General features: G+C 43.6%; 4 protein-coding genes across 5 annotated transcripts; 1 reads left to right on the forward strand and 3 right to left on the reverse strand.

Moving 5' to 3' along the window:
• Window positions 1-265: 265 nt before the first annotated feature.
• Window positions 266-3,737, reverse strand: zc3hc1 (zinc finger, C3HC-type containing 1). The gene is made up of 10 exons (XM_061667727.1): window positions 3,586-3,737; window positions 3,070-3,172; window positions 2,834-2,981; window positions 2,673-2,756; window positions 2,457-2,584; window positions 2,239-2,375; window positions 1,431-1,680; window positions 1,195-1,359; window positions 909-1,118; window positions 266-821 (listed from the first exon to the last, which is right to left on the reverse strand). The coding sequence occupies exons 1-10, from the start codon at window positions 3,717-3,719 to the stop codon at window positions 750-752; spliced, it is 1,431 nt and encodes a 476-aa protein (XP_061523711.1). The 5' UTR covers window positions 3,720-3,737; the 3' UTR covers window positions 266-749.
• A 113-nt stretch (window positions 3,738-3,850) lies between these two features.
• On the forward strand, window positions 3,851-8,720 carry klhdc10 (kelch domain containing 10). Of its 2 annotated transcripts, none has more exons than XM_061667735.1 (10): window positions 3,851-4,003; window positions 4,202-4,337; window positions 4,875-5,096; window positions 5,281-5,435; window positions 5,503-5,651; window positions 5,733-5,817; window positions 5,886-5,952; window positions 6,022-6,069; window positions 6,135-6,274; window positions 6,941-8,720. In XM_061667735.1, exons 2-10 carry the CDS (start codon window positions 4,262-4,264, stop codon window positions 7,148-7,150), a joined length of 1,152 nt encoding a protein of 383 aa, XP_061523719.1. In that variant the 5' UTR covers window positions 3,851-4,003; window positions 4,202-4,261; the 3' UTR covers window positions 7,151-8,720. The 2 variants fall into 2 exon arrangements, with proteins under 2 accessions (XP_061523719.1, XP_061523720.1); XM_061667736.1 differs by lacking the exon at window positions 3,851-4,003 and adding an exon at window positions 4,023-4,124.
• cax1 (cation/H+ exchanger protein 1) lies at window positions 8,172-14,232 on the reverse strand. The gene is made up of 20 exons (XM_061667713.1): window positions 14,033-14,232; window positions 13,142-13,312; window positions 12,941-13,080; window positions 12,761-12,869; window positions 12,491-12,607; window positions 12,351-12,412; window positions 12,078-12,266; window positions 11,799-11,984; window positions 11,638-11,737; window positions 11,425-11,566; window positions 11,034-11,217; window positions 10,865-10,964; window positions 10,658-10,776; window positions 10,547-10,584; window positions 9,401-9,654; window positions 9,131-9,264; window positions 8,978-9,072; window positions 8,821-8,899; window positions 8,604-8,712; window positions 8,172-8,539 (listed from the first exon to the last, which is right to left on the reverse strand). The coding sequence occupies exons 1-20, from the start codon at window positions 14,121-14,123 to the stop codon at window positions 8,466-8,468; spliced, it is 2,493 nt and encodes an 830-aa protein (XP_061523697.1). The 5' UTR covers window positions 14,124-14,232; the 3' UTR covers window positions 8,172-8,465.
• Window positions 14,233-15,306: 1,074 nt separating this feature from the next.
• On the reverse strand, window positions 15,307-22,816 carry smo (smoothened, frizzled class receptor). Its single transcript, XM_061667714.1, has 12 exons — window positions 22,016-22,816; window positions 21,046-21,245; window positions 20,762-20,971; window positions 20,030-20,202; window positions 19,747-19,966; window positions 18,943-19,066; window positions 18,779-18,871; window positions 18,581-18,689; window positions 18,175-18,360; window positions 17,949-18,097; window positions 17,628-17,762; window positions 15,307-16,967 (listed from the first exon to the last, which is right to left on the reverse strand). Exons 1-12 carry the CDS (start codon window positions 22,272-22,274, stop codon window positions 16,396-16,398), a joined length of 2,430 nt encoding a protein of 809 aa, XP_061523698.1. The 5' UTR covers window positions 22,275-22,816; the 3' UTR covers window positions 15,307-16,395.
• Between the last annotated feature and the right edge of the window lie 841 nt (window positions 22,817-23,657).

A 23,657-nucleotide genomic window follows, 5' to 3' on the forward strand; every position in this document is an offset into this window, starting at 1 on the left:
CCAAAGTAGATTATACAAATAAAGCTTTGAGAACAATACTAATTCATATTTCTTCTTTGATACATACTGCTAAAGACAGTGGTTATCAATATCAAAATCTATTTTATGTGCAGAAAATAAACTGTAAACATGTCGTCTCTAAATGTCAAACAAAATTTAGGATGTAAAATAGAAATAAAGCATTCCATAAGTTAATTGCATCAAGAGCAATCTGATTCCAATCTATTTGTTAAAGGTTTACAGGAAATTTGAACATTACAAGATATTTCAGAGAAGCATTTTATTAACCAACTCATGCAGGATAGTGAAAACTAGATAAGCAATGAGATGTCACAATAAGGCAAATATAAAGTCAAGGCAGCTAAGTCCAAATACACTATGTTCAATGTTCATGGCACAGAGTTCATACCTACCTGCAATCATTAGGAGTCAAGTACAGTCTCTCACTCTCACTCACACTCTCACACACACACACACACACACACAGTCTTGCTATTTGCGAATTTGAGGTGATATTCGAACACTGTCTCAACACACGTTGAAAGTAAACATTGTCTATCCAGTGTCGAGCCGCTGTGGCTCTTTCTCATCGCCAGGGATTTCCTGTCTTCCACAGATTTTCACATACATCACATTACTAACAAGTATGTTGCGCTCGTATCCAAACAGAGTGATGGGATATGATGTTATGACATGATACTATTGCTCATCTTTTCTGTCCAGTGGTGCAATGTTTTGATCAATGCCTTTTACTGAGATGGAGCGGATATCTGCCACTGACGGAATATAGCAAACACCCTTTTGGATCGATCAGGTGGGCCCTGGGAGGACAAGACAGAAGAGGAGAATGTATGATAATGTGCTGAGTCATCTTGGGACAAAATACACAAGCCTAACATTCGACTTGCCTGTGCTGGACTGCCATCCACTGCGTTTGTGTTCTTTGCAGGCATCAGTAGGTCAAGGGCGGCCTTCCAGCCTTGCTGATGAGGCGCTGGCACAGTGTCTGAAAGAGGCACGGCCTGTGGATCCACATTCTCCTTTCCAACTGCCACCCAGGGACACCAGTCTCTGTGCTGAGCCAGCGGGTCGAACGCACTCTTGTGCACAACCTCGTCCTAAAAGAGTGAGCGAGTCACTGAATGCAGTCTGGGGACTTTGAGGCAAGGGAGGGGGGAAGAGAGAGGCACTTACAGCTAATGAGAGGCACAGACGTTTGGAAGGAAGGGACAGACAGTCACCTTGCCCCCGGCTACGAGTCACAGTCCTCTTGCCCCTCATCAAGGGACTTGGTGGCTCCTCAACGGGACTAGGCGAGTCTCGGCTTCGGGCTCGCAAAGCTACAGGAGTGCCCTCACCCTGCAGAATGGTTTAGAAAGTGTTTATAGCCTGCAGGGTGCATTAGTCATTGAATTTCAAAGAAAGCTTGCCTGGTCAGAGCGGCAAGAGTCCTGGCTCCTCAGCTTCATGCGACTTGGAGTGGAAGGAGGCGAGGGAGGGGTTGACTGTTCCCCCAAGCCCTCCTGTGTGGGAGTCGAGGCGGCAGGAGTGCTTGTAGCGTCTGTCCCGGCATCTGCATCACCGCCCACGCACTCCATTTGGTGGAAATTCCACAGGCCGACTTTACGCATACAGTAGGAACAGTTGAGGATGGGCAGTGCAGCGATATGCACGCCCAGGCTGAGGAAACAAAAGAGACAATGTCACATTTAATCCAGCCATTGTAAGCAAGGGAACATATTAGAACTGTAATGATTAATCAAATAACTGAGAACAAAGCTTCAACTAAATCTCTACCTCAAAGCTTCGCAAGGATCCTTTTACTACAGATTCAAACCCCACTTTGTAGAAATAAGTAGGCGTAATGGTGGCGAGCCACAAAGAAGAGTGCGTAAAAGACAGACAATATTCAAAGTTTGGGATCTTTTCACACTGAAGTGGACAAAGAAGAAAAGAAAAAAAAAAAAAAAAAAAAAAGTTCCTGACCCTCACATGCACCTTATTGTGTTTACCCATTCACTTTCACGGATGTTTCCATTTGTTGACTGGAACCCAAACGTTTACTGCCACCGAAGAATGCAAACACCATGGAAATTGGACAAGTTTAGGCACCTAACACGTATGTGAATTGTATAAACAGAGTCTGTGTCGCAGTAGGTAGTGGAAAGTAATCGTAAGAAAGGGTGAGGCAGTTCATGGTGTGACTGGCGAACACCGTATAAAAAAAGCCACACTCACTTTGCAGCCCAGCCACAGAGAGAAACGATGCACGCAGCCACTTGGACTGCAAAAGGTTCCGAGCATGTGGTTCCCTTTCTTTTTTGTTCCTCCTCTATCAACTGCAGGATAACACTTACAACATCCTCGGTTAAGGACTGCAAAGAAGCACAAGACGTGCACCAGTAACAACAGACAATTCCAGATAATTATTCCCGTCAGGGTCTGTGTTTCTTCACCATTGATTTCAGTAGCTCAGGCTTCATAGATGGAAGCTGCTGTCCAAGCATACACGCGCTCTGAAAACGCTCAATTAAAGAGGCCAGAAGTGCTGAGGGCTCCCCGGCTGTCACAATCCACAACCTCTCTGAAATACAAGATGACATCCAAATTATTTCCAAGTGTGTGGCTAAAATGATGTGTTCAACATTTGCCTAAAAGTCTGGTGTTCTCACCTGGACAAGGAAAGTCAGGCCAGGGACAAAACTTCTCGTGTTTCGTCTGAAGCTGCCTCGACAGCTCTGCAATGCGTGATTCATCTAATCAAAGAGATAAAAGCGTCACCTCCAAGCCCCAAATTAAAAGCATGTTTGACCTCAAGACTCCCGCGGCTTACATTTGTCATATAACGTGAGTTGAAGTGATGCGCTGAGGAATGCCTGGCAGCTGGAGCACTTGAGCATGTCGTGGGCAACGTTGATCCAGCCGTAGCGGGCGCACATGAGAGGCGACAGCGCACGGGGCTTCGCGGGCCATTTCAAACAGTGTTCATGCTCAGGAAAACTTGCTCTGATACGCTGATTTACTGTTGTAATGTTTAAAACTTTCATTTTCAGATCACAAAAAGGATATGGAGTATGACTGCACTCTACTGAAAAAGGCCTCTTTGTTGGTTGCCTCACAAGGTGATGGAGTGTTGCTACTGACTTCTGGATCTTTTGTATCTCCTTGCCCACTACAATGACACAAAATGTAATGAATGTGCAGTTTTATAATTGAAACATTTAAATACCGAAGGAATGCTTGATGCAGCCCTTCCAACATGAAAAGAAAGGCACTTGTCTTCTAATCTGAACTTGAACATCAGTGCTGGTATTTTATCTGTCAGCCACCAACCCCTCATAACTAATGGCATGTATAGGAGAGATAACAGGATCTTAGCAACACACTTCACGCAAGAGGATGACATAATGTGTGCACAAAATATATGAGAGACGACAAATAATCTACAAGCTCCCATATCTGAAGACACCTCTCTTCGTGCTCCTTATTTTACAGAGCTGCCATGCTTCCACTTAGCTAACAAGATTAGCTGAAACGCAGCACAACTAAGTCGTGAAAAAAGGTCAATGTTGTTTTTAAACGCACCTGTGGGTACCGGTGCCGGCTGGCGAGACCCCCTCGTTGAGAATTTCGCGGATTTTCTCCGGGGACGTGATGGAAGATTTGTTTTGAGTCGAGTTGCCGACGCGATCCCCACGACTGCTACCGAGGGCCGCCATGTTGGGCTTAGTCTTCTTCTTCTGCTCGTTCAATGGAGTTTCGCAAACGACCTTTGGGCGCATTACCGCCACCTAGCAACACTGCACGACCACCACAGTTTATCGGACATTATCGGGCATTTTGGCGCAGCTAGTAAGGTGCCGCAGGCTACTAGTGCATGACATATGTTAGCAGTGTTACTATTGCAGCACGGTAATGTGGGCTAAAGATGGCACTAGTAGCGGAAAACAATAATCACTCGTAAGACACAGTCATTCTACTAGTGCGCTGGATTGTCTCAATGGTGAGTACAAAAAACTTTTTCAAGTTAGGAAAAGGCAGGAAAGACTTTTGGAGGCCATTGACCCGCCTACCAATGACGCATCATTCAAAGAACGCGTCCTCTGATTGGCCGAGGCCCTCGCGTAAGATGAGTGTATGGCTTCAAACCTACTGGGGTTGCGCCGCTATCATTTATCAACATGTCTCCCGGCCACTTTAGGAGCAGCTGTTTTTCCTCGGTGTGATGTTGTGAGGGAGGCCGCGCTAGAACTGGGACAAGATGACGGACGCCCAAGGCGATCGCTGTCTGGACCAGTTGAATAAATTCGAGAAGCTGACAGGCAGGCCGCTGCACGGTGAGTAGACGCCAGCAGATCGATCAACAACATTAGCTTGCATGCTAATTATGGCTACCTCGCTGCTGTCACCGGTTGGCTTACAAAAAAAAATAAATTAAATTAATTAATTAAAAACCCCAAAAAACCGGTGTGTGGGGGGAAGCAGGCGTGCAGGTCACCGCTATTCATTAATTCACCAACGTTATTTAAGCGAGTGCTAAAGCTAAGCTAGCATCTCCAGATTACCCAGCTTGTTTTTTTTTTTTTTTTACCCATTGAATTATTATTATTATTTTTTAAAGTGACATGACAGCCTCTGTAGTGGACAATATATCGTTATTGGGGTGTTTAGGTAGTTAATTGAGCAAGTTATTCCTGGAGCAAAATGGCATTTTCAGGTTTACAGGTAACTATACACTCCTGGACACTTCATTAGGTACATATGATCTTGCCCATCCCTACTAGTGTCAATCAAAACAGAGCATCATCATCATCCTTGTAAATGTACAGTCAATGTCTTGAATCAACGTGTATCTTTATTTCCGTCCTCCTTAGGCCGTCGTACTCCCCCCGCCCGCAGTGGCCACCGCTGCGTTGCCGACAACACCAACCTCTATGTGTTCGGGGGGTACAACCCGGACTACGACGAGTCAGGTGGCTCCGAGAACGAGGACTACCCGCTGTTCCGGGAGCTGTGGAGGTACCACTTCGCCACGGGCCGATGGCAGCAGATTCAAACAGAGGGCTACGTCCCCACGGAGCTGGCCTCCATGTCAGGTGAAACAAAATATCAATAGTACAAACATGAATAAGCAGACTCAACTATCAGTACTAGGTATTGGTGAGAATTCAAATGTACGTACTTGGACTCTGTCTGAAAAAAGTATCGGTGCATCCCCAGTATGAGGGAGTGCCTCATTTTACTTCACTTTTATAGTTTAGCACTGTTTCGTCACTGCAGCTGTGTTGCACGGTAACAATCTGCTGGTGTTTGGCGGCACCGGGATCCCCTTTGGCGAGAACAACGGCAACGACGTCCACGTTTGCAATGTCAAGTACAAGCGGTGGTCGCTGCTCAACTGTCGCGGGAAGAAGCCCAACAGAATCTATGGACAGGTAATATTACAAGCCCACATCCAAGGCTAATTGATCAAGATTAAACAGTTCGTCATCCCTTATCCAGGCCATGGTCATCATAAATGGGTTTCTTTACGTGTTCGGGGGGACAACGGGCTACATATACAGCACAGACCTGCACAGGCTGGACCTGACCACCAGGGAGTGGATCCACCTCAAGCCCAACAACCCCCCAGATGACCTACCCGAGGAACGGTATGGTATCAAATTTCATTTAAAGATCAACCGCGCCACAAGTCTTGTCAGCGTTATGAAACAGTTGACATACTGTCACAGGTACAGACATGAAATAGCACAGGACGGACAGAGGATCTACATCTTGGGAGGTGGGACCTCCTGGACGTCTTACCCTCTGGACAAGGTACTTGGAAAACACCAAAATTTTATCAAACTATTGATCTTGATATATTATTTTGTTGTGTGTGGCAGATTCACGCATATAATCTAGAGACCAATTCCTGGGAAGAGATTGCAACAAAACCTCATGACAAAATAGGTTTGTGTTCTACTGTAACATCATTTCACTGCAGACATTTTGTATTTAACCAAGTATATCCTCTGACAGGGTTTCCCGCGCCAAGAAGATGTCACAGTTGTGTCCAAATACGAAATGGTAAGTGCACACATCCCAATCTGAACCCCGAGACCATTTCACGTGAGCATTTCACTCCCTTCTAGATGTATTTATCTGTGGCGGCTACAATGGCGAGTTGATATTGGCTGACCTGTGGAAGATCAACCTGCACACGTTCCAGTGGAGCAAGCTGCCCGCCGTGATGCCCGAACCGGCCTACTTCCACTGCGCCGCCGTTACGCCGGTGGGTATGATGCTAGCGTAATCTGTTGAGCTATCACAACATACAAACTAAATGAGAAGATAAATTGGCTCTTGTACATAAGACCCACTTTGCTAAAATCTCAGCTAGTTAGCAGGCACAGAAACAAAGATATAGAGAAGCAGTGGTCACTTTTTGCGAGATGGAATTTCTGGGTTTAGAGCGTCAGCCTCACAGTTCTGAGGACCCGGGTTCAATCCCCGGCCCCGCCTGTGTAGAGTTTGCATGTTCTCTCCGTGCCTGCGTGGGTTTTCTCCGGGCACTCCGGTTTCCTCCCACATCCCAAAAACATGCATTAATTGAAGACTCTAAATTGCCCGTAGATGTGACTGTGAGTGCGAATGGTTGTTTGTTTGTATGTGCCCTGCGATTGGCTAGCAACCAGTTCAGGGTGTACCCCGGCTCCTGCCCGATGACAGCTGGGATAGGCTCCAGCACGCCCGCGACCCTACTGAGGATAAGCGGCTCAGAAAATGGATGGATGGGTGGAATTTCTGGGTCACGCAAATAAAAAAAAGAATTGTTTACATCAATCAGGCTTACAATGTACTTTCCTTGGCTATGCTGACATTTGGCAGAAAAACAACAGCGAGAAGAGATTATATTAAATATAAAATTATACTTCCCCCCCCCCATCCTTCTGGGCAGACGGGGTGTATGTACATCCACGGTGGCGTGGTGAACATCCACGAGAACAAGAGGACCGGATCCCTCTTCAAGATCTGGCTGGCTGTGCCCAGCCTGCTGGAGCGTTGCTGGGAGAGGCTCCTCCAGGCCTTCCCCCACCTTGCCAACTTGTCCACCATGCAGTTGCTCAACCTGGGGCTCACACAGGAACTGATTGAGCGCTTAAAATAACAAACTTGGACCGCCAAGGAGTGAAAGGAGTCTTTCCTTCTCTGCCAAAAACTATGGGATGCCTTCTTTTGGCCCATTTTTCATGATTTTAAATTTTTTTGCACTAAACGTGATCATTCTGAAAATTATGAATTTCCTCTCTTTGCCATCCTGCATAGGACAAGTTGCCTTTTTTTTTGCTTCTCATCCCGTCATCATCAGTTGGAATTACTTTACTTTGCCAAATAATGACTTGCTTCTCAAATTAAAAACACAAAACAATTTAATCCAGTACTGTATTACACTTGTAATACTGAAAAGACTGTGCAGAGGATGGAGCATGTATATTTATTGGAATAACTCGCACACACCATCTTGCATAGATTTTTAGTTTTCAAAGCGGCACACTTTTGTTTTTTTTGCTTACGAACTTATTAACCATCACTCACATTACATGTAATTTAAGCAGATGTTGCTCCCTCTTTTGGACGGTGTGCAATTATTGAAGGGGAGTCAATTTTAATTTTTCCCCATAACCGTGTCCGCCAAGAGGGGATTTAAAAATGCATTCGGGAACAGTCAAGATCTGGAATTTGTAGCATACTTGCAACACATGCATTTGTTTTTCTTTAAGTCACATGTCACTGTGAATTTGGTGCTCCATTATAAATCAATTTTAAATGCTTTTATCTGAATAAAGTAACAGTCTCTCAGACGTTGAAATTGTTGACTTTGCACGAGGGGTTGCGCCAACATGCAGTGCCTTGAAATATTAAAACGGTTTAAATGGGGTTACAGCAGTGTAACAAGAGCACAGTTATAAGTGCTTACATTTGTTTAGTGCAAACGTTTTACAAATCTTTTAGTTATATTAGTGCAAGGTACTAATTATATTTATTTGATACAATGTATCCTACTATTCATATTAAATTCACGGTAGGATCTTTTGATTGTGCATCAACAGACGCACACTAAATTAAATTGTTTGCTGCATGTCTTTGCTTTTAGGTTTATTCTGAAAAAGAACTGTACTTGCAGCTGACTTACTTCACTAAACAGTGAGCGTTGTAATTATGTACACAAAAGACCCCTCTGACTATTGTTTTGCGTTGTCAAAGTAAAGTTGAGTCTTGAACTCATACTTGGCTAAATCTAATATATTCGTAGCGGATGAAGAATTTTTTATTGATTTTATTGAGCACATTTTGCAAAGAACCAACAATAAATAGCAAAAATCTAAATGCAAAGGCAAGATGTGTCACTTTCATAATTAGAAATTATTTTAATTCTTCCATTGTATATTAGATTTGTTTTTTCTTTTTAGCTAGCTAGCAGATTAACAAGAGCGTGGGGAAGGAGCAAAGAAATAAAGAGCCAGAACGATGAGGTAGACCACCACCAGAGCAGTCCCTACAAACAAAGAATATGTTTTAATATTACTCCACATAAAATTGTTTTTAAAAAGCAGACTTACCCTGAAAGTAGTCACACTTTCCATCCATGAAGATATAGTTGACCAAAATGACACTGAAGATGCTCGCCCAGAGATGGATGTCACTGAACAGCAGCACAAATCCCACATCCTGTACACAACGATACAATGTAAACTACAGCCACTATAATAAACATATCAGCACTACTGAACAATGCAGCACTTGTATTGAATATCATTGAAGAGTGAATTTACTTACGTAGAATGCATTGAAGAGGATGAGTAGTGGGATTTGAATCATGCACACCTGCACTGCAATACAGCTTCCCACTTCCAGACTGACATGCAGCAAAAAATGGAAAGTATGAAACATGTTTCTGGAACATAACCACTTGTGCATGTGATTAGTGAAGTACCTCAAACTGATATTATTCTGCAGTGCAAACTGAATCCCGTTGACAATCTCGGGAAGCTCGGGCACCATCGCCAACACCGTCACGCCAATGAAGTACTACGGAAGTTGCGATGTCAAATAAAAAAGCTGGAAAAAATGGCTGAGTTTTTAGTACCTGGGAGATGGACGAGTGGGTCAGCATGGGCTCGATGTTGTTTGTGCTAAGGTCGGCACAGCAGGCCATCAGCACCGTGGCGACGATAAGCACGGCGAGCGCCCTCCACCGCGACCAGTGGACCACATGGTGACCTGTGTGATGCATGGATGTTGGGATCTGAGGCCTCCACATTAGGCACTTACCTGTCTTCGACCTCACTTGCATGCTTTAATACTTATGTACTTTTTGGTGACCCACATGCATGAAAAAGGAGCATGCACAACACACCTGTGGCAACGTGGCTGGGGGAGACGATGCTGGCATTAATGCACGAGTTGGCGGCGAGGAGTGGGCCTGCGGCACCCTCACCAGCTCGGGGGAGGGCGGCGGCGCCCTCATCGATCGCGTACTGACCGTGGGCGTGGCCACCTTGGCCGTCACTGATGTGGATGTCGTAGATGTGGGAGTGGGTTTTTAGCGTGAAGACCAGGCCGATGAGGTAGGCGGCAGGCAGCAGTACGGAGATGGTGTAAACCAGAGGCCTGGGATCACATTGACATTCATCATCATCATCATGTGTTATTTCCAACAACAGTTCAAATACACAGTTGCAAGAGAAAGTCTGTGAACTCTTTGGAATTAGCTGGATTTCTTCACAAATTGGTCATAAAATTAAATCTGATCTTCATCCAAGATCGTTCTCTTGGTTTTCAATCTGGTTAAAGTCAGGACTCTGATTGGGCCACTCAGAAGGTCTTTTCTCGTCTTAAATTGTTGTGAACTTGGGAATACATTTTTTTTATCATCAATGATAGCAATGTGTCCAGGCCCTGAGATAGAAAAGCTATCCTAAACAATGATGCCCACTCTACCATACGTCACATGAGGAGGTTTTGATGGTGGTCTGCTATGCCTTTTTTTTTCTCCATACATAACTTTCCGAGTTCCTTCCAAACAACAACTTCAGTTTCATCTGCCAGTAGGCCTGTGGAACATTCCAGCACTCTTTGCAAACAAACCTGTAGCACCATTTTTTGGACAGCAATGACATCCATTCTCGTTCAGGGTATTCGGTATCGTAGATTTGTCAACAGAGATGTTAGCACATGACAGAAATGTCAGAAAGTCTTTAGCAAGTTTAACCAACACCTCCAATCTTGTCACATTGATTGGATTCTAGGTTGGCTGACAGCTGACTCTGATTAGCTCTTGGAGAAGCGTTCACATATTGTACTTTTTCCACCATGCACTGTGAATGTTTACATGGTGTCTAAATAAAACATTTTTTGTGTGGTATTAGTTTCAGCAGACTGCAAGTCCATTGACGTGACTTAAATGAAGACCAGATCACATTTAATGACCAATGTGTGCATAAATCAGGTCATTCCAAAGTGTTCACATTCTTCTTTTTGTAACTGCAACATCTGGACTTACTCTATATGCTTCATAATCAACTGGGGGTCCATTTTAGTCTACAAGAAAAGACAAAAAGTAAGACATCCAGTTGTTAAGAAGCATTCATTTTAGGAATCACCAGCAGCCGACCATGTCGTAGTGACAGTCTTTGCAAACAAACGGCACGCTGGTGTTCGCGGGAATGTTGGAGCAGCTCTCGCACACCAGGCTGCCAAAGGTCTTGGAGAAGAGAGTGGGAGCAAAAACACCTAGGGGGGGAAAAAAAAAAAAGAAAAGAAAACTGCTTTTGACCTTGAAATAAAGTGCATGTATATAATGGCTATATTCCACACATACCTCCTATGGATATGAAGAGCAACGATGAGCTCACACCGGCTGAGCGACTGTTAAATCGCTGCTCTCTGTGTTTAATGCCGCCAATAATCATGCAAATACCCTGTGTGGGCGACATGATTTGTTCATTCATATGACTTTGAGACCATCCAGACTCCGGCAGGACGCTTACGGGTATGAAGAGGATGCAGCCCAGCAGTGTGCCAGTGAGGGCGGCCTTGACGACCTCCTCGTAGCACTTGGAGGCGGCGCGGTGCCCCTGCAAGAGCGCCGTGATGTAGAAGGTCATCTCGGTGATGGAGCCAAATGTGGCGTTCACTACCGCGCCCACGGCAAAGTTGCTCTGAGCTGAAATGCTGCGGAACACCCCCAACACACACACACACATTCTTAATATTGTGCTATGCTATGAGGGGTAAATAAATGAAAAGCACTTTTTTTGTGTCATAGAATAACTCAAGCTTATTCCATAGGACAGGGACTTTGGGATCTGTTGAGCAGCAAATACTTTTTAAATATGCATTACTGCACGCACCTGCTCGGCTGAACATAAACAAAGTTACCTGGCGATGCCCATGCCGATGTAGTAGGACAGCGGAATGATGGACGTGATGGCTGTGGCAAACTTGGTCTCTGAACTGAAGTATTTGTGGTTCTGGTCAGCATAGCCGATAATCAATGTGATAATTACCAAGGGGAGAAGATCTGTAAGGCAGCACGGATGTAAGGAGAATAAAATGGAACATTAAGTTTGTTCAGACTTTCTCCAACAATACTTAGTGCAAAGATGTTGATCCCTTGCACGGTGTATTTGTAGTAATAGACGTTGACGGCACGATAGCAGCACAAGATGACTTTCGCCTCACACCGGAGCGTCTGAAAAAAAAACAAAGTAACTACAACTGACTTCTCCCGATTCCCGAGAATTCCTCGTTACCATTTCCAGAGCGTGTATGTGCACATCCTCAGGTGCCATGAGGAGGATGATGGTGAGCGTGCGGGCGTTCATCTTGGAGACGGGGATGGTGAACACCAGCAGCCAGGAGAAGACGCAGGCCACGACATGCACCACCGCCAGGACGGGATAGCCCAGGAGCAGCCACACGTAGGTACTCACGCGACACTGCGTGGGTTTAAATTAGGGGTGCAGCTCGCAAATATTTCAGAATATTGTAGGTCGAAATAAAATGTAAGATCTGTCTGTCTATTTCCTCACCCAATGTTTACGCCTAGTCGTAACTGATAGTTCTGGCAAAGGCATCTCAATGGGTAAAGGGGAGGACATCAGAAGAGGCCTCGAGTCCTTTTCCGTGACAATGTCCTTGCTGTCCTCAGTGTCCCTCTCTTCAGGAATGACCTCACACCTCGGGGGCTTCACTGTGGATCTTTTTATCAAGTCAGCATCCTGGGATTAAGAAACATACTGCACCTAATTTGGATCATGCATATCAACCTACGTGGAAATTTAGGAGACTTCTGAGCATCTTACCTTCTCTACCGACTTCCCAAAGGGCCAAATAAAGTACCAGGCCAACTTTAAACACAATTTTCCTTATAATGGGGGGGGGGGGACAGAAATTATTATTGCTCCACAAAGAAACTGAGCGGTTCAGAGCAGACAATACCAACCATACGGGGCGCCGATGATTGTCAGAAACATCACAGGACAAATGAGGAGATAGGTCAAAGACATCCACCATCCAAATAAAATCACATAAACAATGTTCCCAAAGGTCACCATGGAGCCTGGAAGACACCAAAGTGTATGTTCTGAGCAAATCTGTTGCGAAATAACAACTATTCAGAACAGCAGTCAGTATAAACTTTAAAAGGCAGTTTTGTTTCATTACAGCTGATATATTGTATTGCATCAGATTGTGCTGAATGAATTCAAACGACCTTCTTGGGGCTTGACGATGCTCAGGTCTGAGTAGAGCTCTTTGACCACGTCTGATCGGTCTTTGATGGGCCTCTCTGTGACATTGCCTTTCCATTTTCGGAAGCCAAACTACAAAAAATATCATCTTTATATGACAAAGGTTGCCTTGACAGTAAAAGGTGAAACTATGGGCTGCTTACCTTGTAATTGTTGGCCTCCCTGTGCGCCTCCACCTCATTCTCAGCCCTGATGGTGGTCTTGGTGGTGCTTTCACGCCAACCATCCTCACCGTAGCGTGACGACGTGGAGCGTGCAGAGTTTCCATGTGCTCCCGTGCAAGCTGCGTTAAAATAATTTAATCAAGACTTGTCCAAATGCCAGGTGAGAGTGCAAGGCCTCACCTCTGTGCACAGCGAGGAAACACTTGGGCGTGTAGTGGCAGAAATGGTTGGAGGACGCGTCAGGTAAGGGGGTTTCGGCGGCGGTGACGGTGAGCTCTGGCTCGACGCAGCGGCACTCGGTTTGGGACAGCAGCTGTGGAAACCGGTGATTCGGCTCTGGATCGTGGTTCTCTGGATGGAGAGAGGAAACATGAAAGTCACAAAGGGCCGTGGTTGTCCCATACAAATGGGTGTGACTAACAACAACCTCCTGAGAGTCATGCATGACACACACACAGACTTAGGCAGGACGACTGATCCCATTATCAATGCATAGTTGCAACACATGAAATGAATCAATTGCCATTGACGCTATGTGCCAAAAAAGGCGGGAACATCAAGACACCAATACAACATTTTAGCAATGAAATGCAAAAATGTCAATAGTTACTTAACAAACTTGACTCGTATATCATCATATTTCATTCACACAAGAACAACAATGACAACTTGGCTAGCTGATGTTAAATTTTTGAGTGTTTCAGCTTATATGTCCCTTTGCTCTTTCATTTGAAATGTTTCATCTCTGGCCCACACTCAGTTCGAGGTACTGTATAGCAATACATGCAAAATGAAGTTTGTGAAGATGTTCACACACAAATGAACATGTCAAACCAGACATGCCGTGTCAATTTTCAACCTAAATAGATGAAATCAAGTGACAAAGTTCATATTCCAGTTCAGGTTTTGTCCCACAGGTGAATTTGATTACACACTAACAGACACAACAATGAGGGCCCCCCACACACAAAAATCGAAATAATAATAATAAATCCTCGATAATAACTACAAATGTAACATGTTGTGAACGCTAGGCCCAAACTAAACGAATATATAAGGTTGTCGTCTCACCTGTGGAGTCCAGCGTGGATCTCCTTCTCCTCAGGCTCTCCTGGTCGCCTGCTGCTGCTAAGGACACAGGCGTGGACTTGGTGAGGGACATGTCCACCTTCAGCCGGCTGTCATCCGTCCAAATGAATCGCTTCTCTTTCCTCCCCTACTGTGCTGCCCGGTGCTTGCTTGACCCCAACACGCTGCGTTTTACTCCTATCAGAAACAACAAAACACTGATGAAGGGGAAGAGACGGAGGGGGAGGGGCTTATGCTAACCAGATGTGTGATGCTAACTAAGCAAGCTGTGGAAATCTGTATTCAAAATAAATAAAATTTGAAAACAAATGTTCATTGTTGTCTTGTTTTCCTTACGTACTTATATGATTTGGTCGGACCCTTAATATTTTGTTTAAAAAAAATAGGAGTACATTTGAGTTAAAAAAGTTAAAAAATTAAAACGGAAATGGATCCGTTTTTTTTTTTTTTGGTACTGTGTAAGTAGAAAAAAGTATTTCAAAAGTTGTACATTTTTAAAACTATCCAAAAAGCATTGGAGTCGCACTTTAAATTGCTAATTCTGGCTACGCCCCTCAGTGGGTAAATCATCTTCATCGCAATGCACAGCTGATTCATCATCATCATCATCTTCATTTTCATTCAAGTCTCGTTATCTTAAATGGTAAGTGAACAGACTTTATAATGAAATTAGTCAATGTACGTATGTTTACTTGTGTGTTTGCAATGTGTCTTTTCGGTATTAAATTATAGGGTGGGGGGGGGGGGATCCTTTTGAGGGCTGAAGTCGTTGGGGCGTAAACCAGGTATTTTGCGAGGTGTGCATTCCAATCATAACTGTAAATATAATTTAAAAAATACTTTCCTCTTCTTATAAGCTTAGGCGACTTGGTCCCACAGCTGAAATAATGAATTAATAAAAAATGTGTAGTGACATATAGGAAAGCATAATATCAAATCAAAGTGGCTACATTTTAAAATCACTGAAAAAGCTTGATCCCCCCCCCCCCCCCCCCCCCACACACACACACATTTCTCATCAGGTACTATACCGTGGTAAATTTGGTAAATAAACCCCTAAAAATACCACTGTACCTATTTTGACGCCCCAAAAAATGCAAAATATTAAAATATAACATCTATTACTGTCTATCCACAAATGACAAACATTGGACTAAGGTACCAACCACAAACCTTTTTTCTGTCCCCATGTGGCAAGTATAGCTTAAGGGTGAAAAGTGAATGATTACATTTATTCACATGTAAAAACAGGTACAGCATCATAAAAGTGATTTTTTTTTTTTTTTTTTTTTTTTTACAGTCGTGAGGCAACATGGACAAATAGACAAAAACAACAGCTTTTAAATCTTTTCAAAGCGCACAAAAACAGAATGTGGTGCTTTTAAAGGGCCAGAAAACAATTACCATTAGTATGATTTGTCATTTTCTTTGATCGTTTATGGGGCATTTAATTTAATGCAGCTACGAATATAAATACTTCTGTAAACTTCTCACAAGAATAGCTAACAATGTCATACAATTGTGTCAAAAAAGGTGAACTATAACGTCAGCATTATTTGCCCACAGTGACATGAATAGAAACAACATTTTGGTTACAGCGTATAGTGACAGAATTGCCTTTACTCATCCCTTTTTTTCTTTTTCAATCAAACAGTTTTATATATAAATGTTTACAAATAATACCCATTGTGTGACATTTATGCACAGCTAGTATATACATGGTCACAAGTGAGACATTGTGAAAAAGGGAATGCAGTACATGGGTTTCGTGTAGATATTTAAATAATTAACAGTAAGTCAAACATTGCTATATGCATCATTTTTTTAAATTATTATTTTGCTCATTAAAAGAATACTACAACAAAGTAGTTTGATACTTTACAAGACAATAGTGTATTTTTTCCTTCTATTAGTAAATGTATCGTAAAAAGCACCATAGATTAAAGTAACTACATAAACATTTGGAGTGTTTTTTTTGGCTAAAAAGTGGGCGTGGAGAGGTTTAAAGAGTACAGAAGACAGTAATTATTCAAAAACAGTTTAGCCTACTTTAATGGTAACCTGCCATGTCACAAGAAATGATGATGCTGTTCTTTTTTTCTTCTTCTTCAGAAAAATCTATAGTATATTCTTTCAAGCCATTATTTAGCTGCCTCATTTGTGTTCTGTCATAAAGTTGCCAATGAAGTTGTATTGGACTTGGCTTTACAAAAATATGTATTTTCTCTTTGTCCCTTTCCTTAAAAATACAAAAAAGCTTTGTTCAATGTAAAAAATAAACATAGGTGCACTAAGGAGTTTTGAAAGTATCCAGCACTTTTTCTTTAGCTTACTGTCAGTGCAATTTAGAAGTCTGATTCAGCGTCCATAAGCTCCGCCTCCATCAGGTTAGTCCGCGAGTGGACGGGGCCGTAGCCGACCCCCCGGCCTGCGGGCACCCTCGCCACGTGCGCCATCCTCTCTGACAGCCCCTCCTGGAGGCAGAAGGAGGTACTGGGCGGGCAGCGGGGGCCCAGGCCCAGGTCCTCCGGGCGGTCCGAGAACTTGCCGCGGCCGTAATTGCCCCGAACGCTCCGATAGGGCGGGAGGCGGCCCCGCTCGTCGACGGGCGAAGGCGGAAAGTCCGGATAAGATCCCGGAAGGATGTCGTCCTCCAGCATCTGTTGTTGCCTCTGCTGCTCCCGCAGGTTGGCCACCAGGCTGGGGTGACAGGGCAGCTTGGGGAGACGGGGGACCGAGCTGCGGCCAAATTCCCTCCGGGGATAAGCCTGGTGGTCCACCGCCGCCATCCCCGCCTCCTCCGCTGCTGCACGCGTCTCCTTCCTCCTCTTCTTTTTTTTTTTCTTCTTCTTTATCATCTCTGGGGAGATTTCAGCCTCCACCATCCACAGCCTGTTCCTCTCCTCGGGGGGAGGAACTATGGAAAAAGAATACATAAAAAATAAGTTTTCAGGAATTCAGGAACAGTAGTGGAATGTAACGAAGTGCAAATCCTTAGTTACTGCATGTAAAGATTTCAGATTCAGATGTCTTTCTAAATACAATTATACATGCTTGAAGATAAATACTGGAAACATTTGAAAAGACTGAGAACTATATAGTACTCAATTGCACGTATGTCAAAGAGGGAAGGCGCAAGTGCCAGGAGGGAGGAATTCTTTTAAAAAGTCCAAGTTGACAAGCCAGCGTGCGGACCGGGGCTTCGGGCTGGCGTGGTCGCTTTAGAGCGCCCTGTTGACGCGGTGGGAAAAATCGCCACGAGAACCCGGCATGATATATTCCAGCCACCGGAGGTTTAAAGAGGATATATTTTCGCTTCTCAAACACATATTAAAGTTATGTGTCGGCAAAAGAAAGCCGCTAAATGAACTGGCATCGGTTTTTCCAGAAACGTTCTTTTCTTTTTGCTTTAATACATGAGTACATTTCAGTCTGTAATGAGGTAAAGGGGTTGAATCAGTACTTCTGCTTTTACCAGAGTATTCTTTTAAATATCTGTATTTCTACTTAAATAAAGAGTGTGAGTGCTTTTGCCACATCTGGTAAGGAACAATCAAACAGTGACACAAGTTCTCACCCGGCGTCCCCGTGGGAGTGACCGAGATGTCCTGAGGCAAGATGGCGCCTCTCCGGGCCACCATCTTGGTCACATGTTGTGCCCAAGCCGACGACATGTCATTGGACGGCTCGTTGATGTCGAAGTTGATCCCAGCTACAGTGATGAAAAGACATGGCCGTGCATTTTGCACCAATGTAAACAAATAACACAAAGTAGGGGGAAAAAAAGCCGTGATTACATTTCCTTTGTTGATGCAAATATCTACCACTTAGTTATTGATACTTTACACCAAGATGGGATGCCTAGATAGTTTCTCAGTAGTGTGAATTACATACTTACCAACAGGACAGTCATGTGACATGGTGTGCATGCTGAACGACAGCTCCTTCTCCGGGTCGTTGTGCAGCTCCTTCCGCATGGCGAAGGCCTTGGCGATCATCTTGCTCTTCTTGATCCTCTTGGGTTCGTTGTCGCTGCGCCCAATGATCCTAAAGGAGGGGGGAATAAAAAAAACGTCTTCAGCTACTGCAATGGAGAAGAGAGAGATTTTACGTGACGTGCTTACTTGCACCAGGTACGCTTCCAGATGAGGATCGTCGCTTTGGTCCACACCCATGTGCTCATGGCGATGCCAGTCCCAAACATGGAGAAGAGGTTGATTTTCTCCACCATCAGACTGGGTCGGTTCTTAATGGTGCACTCTGGGATGGGCTTGTTGGTCTGGGAGGCGATGGTGACGTTGGCTTCGCACCTCTCGGGCATAACAAAGCACATGTTATAATATATATTACAGTGATTCTCAAAGTGTGGTACAGGGCTGCAGCTATCGATTATTCTACCGATCATCCCATCGATTAATCGGATAAAAATAAAAAAATGTTGAAGTATGTGTGACGGTAAAAGGTGGGAGTATTTGTTAAGGTGGCATTTGGTGTAAAAAGTTTGAAAACCACTGACGAAAAGAAACATACAGCACGTATTCCCTGAAGCTCCTCTCCCATTCTGCCTGGTTGAAGAAGTCGTAGAAGTGGCAGCCAAAGGTGATGAAGACGAAGCCGAAAGCTAAGAACCCAAATATACCTGACAAGAATGCAAGCGCAAGATGTAGTTGTAGAGGGTTTGTATCGCCAAACAATGATGTAAGCTTCATAGGAACTTTCAAAAAATACCAAGTCTCAGCATCGTCTCATTGATTTTGCTGGCCGCTTTCTCGCTCAGCAGTCCCGGGTGGTTACTTTTGATGGAGAACAACGTCATGACACCTACATGGACAAATGTGCTCAGTGCACTGGATGACTGCACAAGGGGCGAGCCGGGATTTGATGGGACTGACCTCGAATGAGAAAGTAGCCGCCGACCACGAGCACCACTCCGATGGGCGCCAGCACGAAGCCGGCACGGTATCTGTAGTTTTTGTAGCCTACAAAGCAGATCCCGCTCACCGAGTCGCCATCCACCTGAGCATACATATTCCATAAGATCTAAGATGATCAAATATCTAAATATAAAACCTAAATAATATATAATTAATAATACATATAATATTACAAATATAATAGCATTTAAATCAACAAACCTTTTATACCACATAGCATAAACATGCAATAAAAATTGTACCTGAATAAATGCTTGTAAACAAACAGTTCTAAAAGATGAAATGCAAATGTGTTGCACTTAAAAGTTAAATACAACTGAACTGTACTTAAAAAATTTACTGTACTGGATTAAAAAAAAATGTTTCAGCCACATAACCTAACATCCAATTATTCACAGTCTAAACATTAACTCTTTGCTTAAATATAGAAAAACAAAAAACTGAACTCAATAATGATTCAATTATTGGACATAAAAGTTAAATCAAAATTATACCTTAATAAGTGTCTGTAAACAAACAGTTCTTAAAGAGTAAATGAAAATATATAGTTCTTTAAAAAAAAGTTCAAAACAACTAAACTGTACATGACAAATGTACTATACTGGATAAAATGTTTTTGAGCCACATAACGTAACGTAACATTACACACAATTTGAACATTTAATTCAGTCACGTACAGGTACAACTAGAGTGAGCTCTTGCTGTTTATATTACCAAAATGTACAAATAATAACTCCGAAATAAAGAACGTTCTCGACGTACCTCAGCAATGGCCAAGATGGCGACGGTGAGGACGAAGGGGATGGACCAGGTGACCATGTGGAAGTAGGAGGTGCGCCCGGTGAGCGGCTGCTGGGTGGTGCCAAGCGCCTTGAAGGAGGTGTGCCAGGCGTAGGTCAGCATCACGAACCAAATCACTCCCGACATGAGCGAGTAGTACACGATGATGAAGATGGTCACGCATGACAAGGTCTCGGACGAACTGCGGGGGAATCGAATTTTGAATTCCCGCACGTCGTTGGCGGATGATCTGAGGGAGACTTACGAGGGCTCCCCGAGTCTCATGGTGTTGTCGCTCTTGCACACGATTTCGTCACGTGCGCCGTCCAAAAACTGTGCCAGCCAACCGATGCTGCCCACGAAGAAGCAGGTGTTGATGTAGAAGAGAATGACGGCGGGGTAGCGGTTGGAGTTCTTCCAGTCGGCCAGAAACGTGGCCTGGAGACAAACATGGCTCAATATCGCTATCGAGTGCCTTTGGCGCCTTCATCAGAATCAATCAAATTGATTGAAAATTGAATGAATAAAATGCAGCAAAAATAATTAAGCTCTGAGGGTTGATTACAAGTGACAAAATATTTGCACACATATCTTTCATTCTAATTATCATTTTTTAAAATCGTTTATTAACTTTAAGATTAGATTGAGTCACGAGAGGTGCTCTGCCATTCCCAGTTTGGGAATTCCTGTTTTAGATCCGGGGCTTGACATTAACACCTGCCAACCCGCCAAATGTGGGTGAATTGCAGCAGTGGTGTGTGAGCAATGGGTTTCTGTCAGAAAAAAATTCTGTCACTCCATCCACCCCCATTGATGAATGCATTTCAATCAGGTTTTTTTTTTTTTTTTTTTGTCAGTATCCCTATTATCCAACAATCAAATTGAGGCTACTAAAAACGCTGAGTGCTTAGTAACTCTGGGAAACCACTAGCCGCAGTGGTCGGTGAGCAAAAACATATACGTATGTCGAGTAATGGACGGAAAAGGAAAAGAGTACCAGGGTGAAGAATGTGCAGAGGAGGGTGATGGTGCCAAAGTAGGCGATGTAGGCGTGCATGTCGTCGTGCTCCTCTTCGGTGAACAGCGGGTTGTCGCACTGGATGCCGCAGCCTTCCACGTCCTTGTACCAGCTTGACTGGATGTCCGTCTTCACCAGCGGCGCCTCGCACTGGCCCGACGTGTTGAACTTCAGCTTTTGGACCTCGTTCTGCGACACAAAGTCAGCCCTTCAAAGCAGAGTCTAGTTGACAAAACGGAGGTTGTGCCATCGATTTGGCTTACCGAGCAGCCTACTGGGAATTTCTCGCATTTGAGGAAGTTGGGCCAGCCGCGCTCCTGGTCCACGATGCTGCAAGGACGACGCGTGGCCAGACACAAACTCTGACTGGGCAACTCCACTCGGCCGTTGTCACACTTGGGCATGTAGACGGCGCAGAGCAGCGGCTGGATGACGGACCAACAGCGAGGAGCGTTTCGCAAACCTGGGAAAACGAACACACCACATCTCATCCTTCTCAGAGGTCCTCTAACTTTTAAGGTAAACAAATACGGTAATTAGTTCTCCCAGTACCACCATCGTCACCAACATTAACACCAAAGTAAATACAATTGAACTGTATTCAAGCAGTGATTCTTTCCATTACCACACTTACGAGTTTTGTAATGTCTGTAACGGTTGATACAGTGGTTCTCAAACGTTTTAAACCAAATATCACCTAAAAAAATGTAATGAAAAAAATACTTGGCTTTGCAAGTATTACCATATTAAAACACTGGTACAGTTGTAAGAGATTAAATGCAAAGGTATTCTACTTAAAAGTTCATCACATCTTAACTGTACTTAACAAATGGACTGTACTGGATTTGCAAAACAAACATTATGCATCGTTTGAACATTTAATAAAGTGATTCTTTCGCATACTACCAGAGGGCGCCCGCGTACCACAACTGCTACACGTACAGTACCACACTTTGAGAATCACATAGCATGTTCTCAACCTTAACCCCCCCCCCCCCCAAAAAAAAAATATATATTTCCAGATTTAAGCACACAACATCCAATCAGATTGCAGCAGATTGACGACATCCTCTATGCTGCACGCGGCCACTAGAGGCCATCTGTGTGACGTGCTGCGATACGTTGACATTTTCCAGATGGAATTTCCAGTTTTCCTTCATAAATCCAAACATTTGCTCGTCAGAATCTATTTATAGACGTCTACTGGCTGTAATTGGTGTATTTCAAACTCACCAGACCACATGGTCAGCTTCTCAAAAGCCTCCTCCTGAGAGCTGGAGTCTTCTGCCAGCACCAGGGACGTGTGCGTGTACGGCAGAGGTGAGCCCAGGCATGTGTTGTACTTGAGCGCCTCGCACGTCGTCGTCGTCTTGCATTTGTCCTCGAAGATGGTCGCGTTGGGGGACAGCAGCGCGGCGCCGCTACTGCAGCAGGCCAGCACGCACAGCATCCCGTACAAGTCAACAAAGGCGCTCCAAACTTGGGAGGACATCTTGGGATCGAGAGGAGGGGGTACACGGAGAGGGGGCGGCGGGTGGGGGACAAATCGTGCAAAAATGACGATAAAGCTGAATCCGGCTGCTTTACTGGTGAGATTCTTGTAGAGGCCCGACAGGCATGTTTTCTTTGTTTGTTTGCAGTGAAGATCCGAAAAGATGAACACACGTTTAAGGACGATCCAAAGTTTTTCCTCCCCGAAATCCTCCGTAGTTTTCCCCCTTTGGTTCGTCTCCGAATTCCATCGTTAGGGGGAGAAAAAATGCCAAAAAGTGTGCAAAATGATTTAAATCGACAATGTGAGGAAACAAAAAGTTAGTAGTTGGTGTTTTATTCAGGGGGGAAATGTTGAGAAAGTTGCGGATTCGCCCTCCCCCCACATCCCAAAAATCTTGCCATGAAAAAGTGTAACTGGAGCTCCGAGTGTTATGCGCATGCGCCACCCACTTCTTATCCTCCACGATGACCCCCGCTCCACCTCATTCTCATCCCCTCCTTTTTTAAGCTGCAGTAAAAATACAAATGCATCTATTTCTCTCCTTATACCAATGGAATCCTGCTGTTGCACTGACTCTTCCTCAGTCAGTTTTCCAGCTCTGTGGAATGTTCAAACGGGGAAACAACAACTCCAGACCTTTCTCCTCCCATCCCCCATCTGCTCAGACAGGGGGGGGGGAATGTGCTTCATGGCAGGACTCCTTAAAAAAAAAATATAATAATACAGTACATCAATACATGCTTTAATATAAAAAAAAGTAAATAGAAATCAAGGATTTTAATGAAGACAGAAAAAACAACCATCACATAACAAATGATATAAAATCTGTCTTATATGTTTGTCTTTATTTTGTTTTCTAAATGATTTTTTATTTACATTTAAATATATAATACATGAGAATCTATTTATTGTCTTACCTGGGTAAAGGTTAAATAAATAAAATGAATACAAATAATAGACTTTTTTTTTTCTTGATTGTATGCAATTGCATGCAAAAACAAATTGACCCCAAAGTTTAGAATGTCAAAAAAATATGAATTAAATTTGTATTCTAATCATTTAAATCTAGAAAATACATACCTGTAATACATTTATAAAAAATACAAAAGGAATAAACATTACTTTCATTAGAAAAAAAATATTAAAAATCTAATACAAAGCATATACATTTTCAAAGAATATCTTGGTCTGCTAAATAAGCTGACCAAAATACGAGAAACTCTTTGATTGTTCAAAACTCCAACCACAATAACATAACATGTTTTTTTAGCCTTGGTTGCAAGATATGTTACTGTAAGACAATATCGTTAAATGCAACAACTGCCAGCCACTAGCTGTTGAAAAAGTATATTTTAGTGCATTGTATCAGTTAACAGTGAT

Source organism: Phycodurus eques, chromosome 22 (assembly GCF_024500275.1).
Source record: "Phycodurus eques isolate BA_2022a chromosome 22, UOR_Pequ_1.1, whole genome shotgun sequence".
Taxonomy (NCBI): domain Eukaryota; kingdom Metazoa; phylum Chordata; class Actinopteri; order Syngnathiformes; family Syngnathidae; genus Phycodurus; species Phycodurus eques.

Excerpts from the sequence above, each read along its gene's own strand:
- zc3hc1 (XM_061667727.1), bottom strand. The coding sequence starts at position 3,719 with ATGGCGGCCCTCGGTAGCAGTCGTGGGGATCGCGTCGGCAACTCGACT. Across the intron at positions 2,585-2,672 it reads GCCTGACTTTCCTTGTCCAG|AGAGGTTGTGGATTGTGACA; the intron begins GTGAGAACACCA and ends CTTGTATTTCAG. Across the intron at positions 1,681-2,238 it reads CTCTGTGGCTGGGCTGCAAA|CCTGGGCGTGCATATCGCTG; the intron begins GTGAGTGTGGCT and ends TTGTTTCCTCAG.
- klhdc10 (XM_061667735.1), top strand. The coding sequence starts at position 4,262 with ATGACGGACGCCCAAGGCGATCGCTGTCTGGACCAGTTGAATAAATTC. Across the intron at positions 5,652-5,732 it reads GATGACCTACCCGAGGAACG|GTACAGACATGAAATAGCAC; the intron begins GTATGGTATCAA and ends ATACTGTCACAG. Across the intron at positions 5,818-5,885 it reads CGTCTTACCCTCTGGACAAG|ATTCACGCATATAATCTAGA; the intron begins GTACTTGGAAAA and ends TGTGTGTGGCAG.
- cax1 (XM_061667713.1), bottom strand. The coding sequence starts at position 14,123 with ATGTCCCTCACCAAGTCCACGCCTGTGTCCTTAGCAGCAGCAGGCGAC. Across the intron at positions 11,567-11,637 it reads GATCAACATCTTTGCACTAA|ATCTTCTCCCCTTGGTAATT; the intron begins GTATTGTTGGAG and ends GCTGCCTTACAG. Across the intron at positions 8,713-8,820 it reads TCCTCTTCAATGCATTCTAC|GATGTGGGATTTGTGCTGCT; the intron begins GTAAGTAAATTC and ends CGTTGTGTACAG.
- smo (XM_061667714.1), bottom strand. The coding sequence starts at position 22,274 with ATGTCCTCCCAAGTTTGGAGCGCCTTTGTTGACTTGTACGGGATGCTG. Across the intron at positions 19,067-19,746 it reads CCATCTTGGCCATTGCTGAG|GTGGATGGCGACTCGGTGAG; the intron begins GTACGTCGAGAA and ends ATGTATGCTCAG. Across the intron at positions 17,763-17,948 it reads GTCACATGACTGTCCTGTTG|CTGGGATCAACTTCGACATC; the intron begins GTAAGTATGTAA and ends TCATCACTGTAG.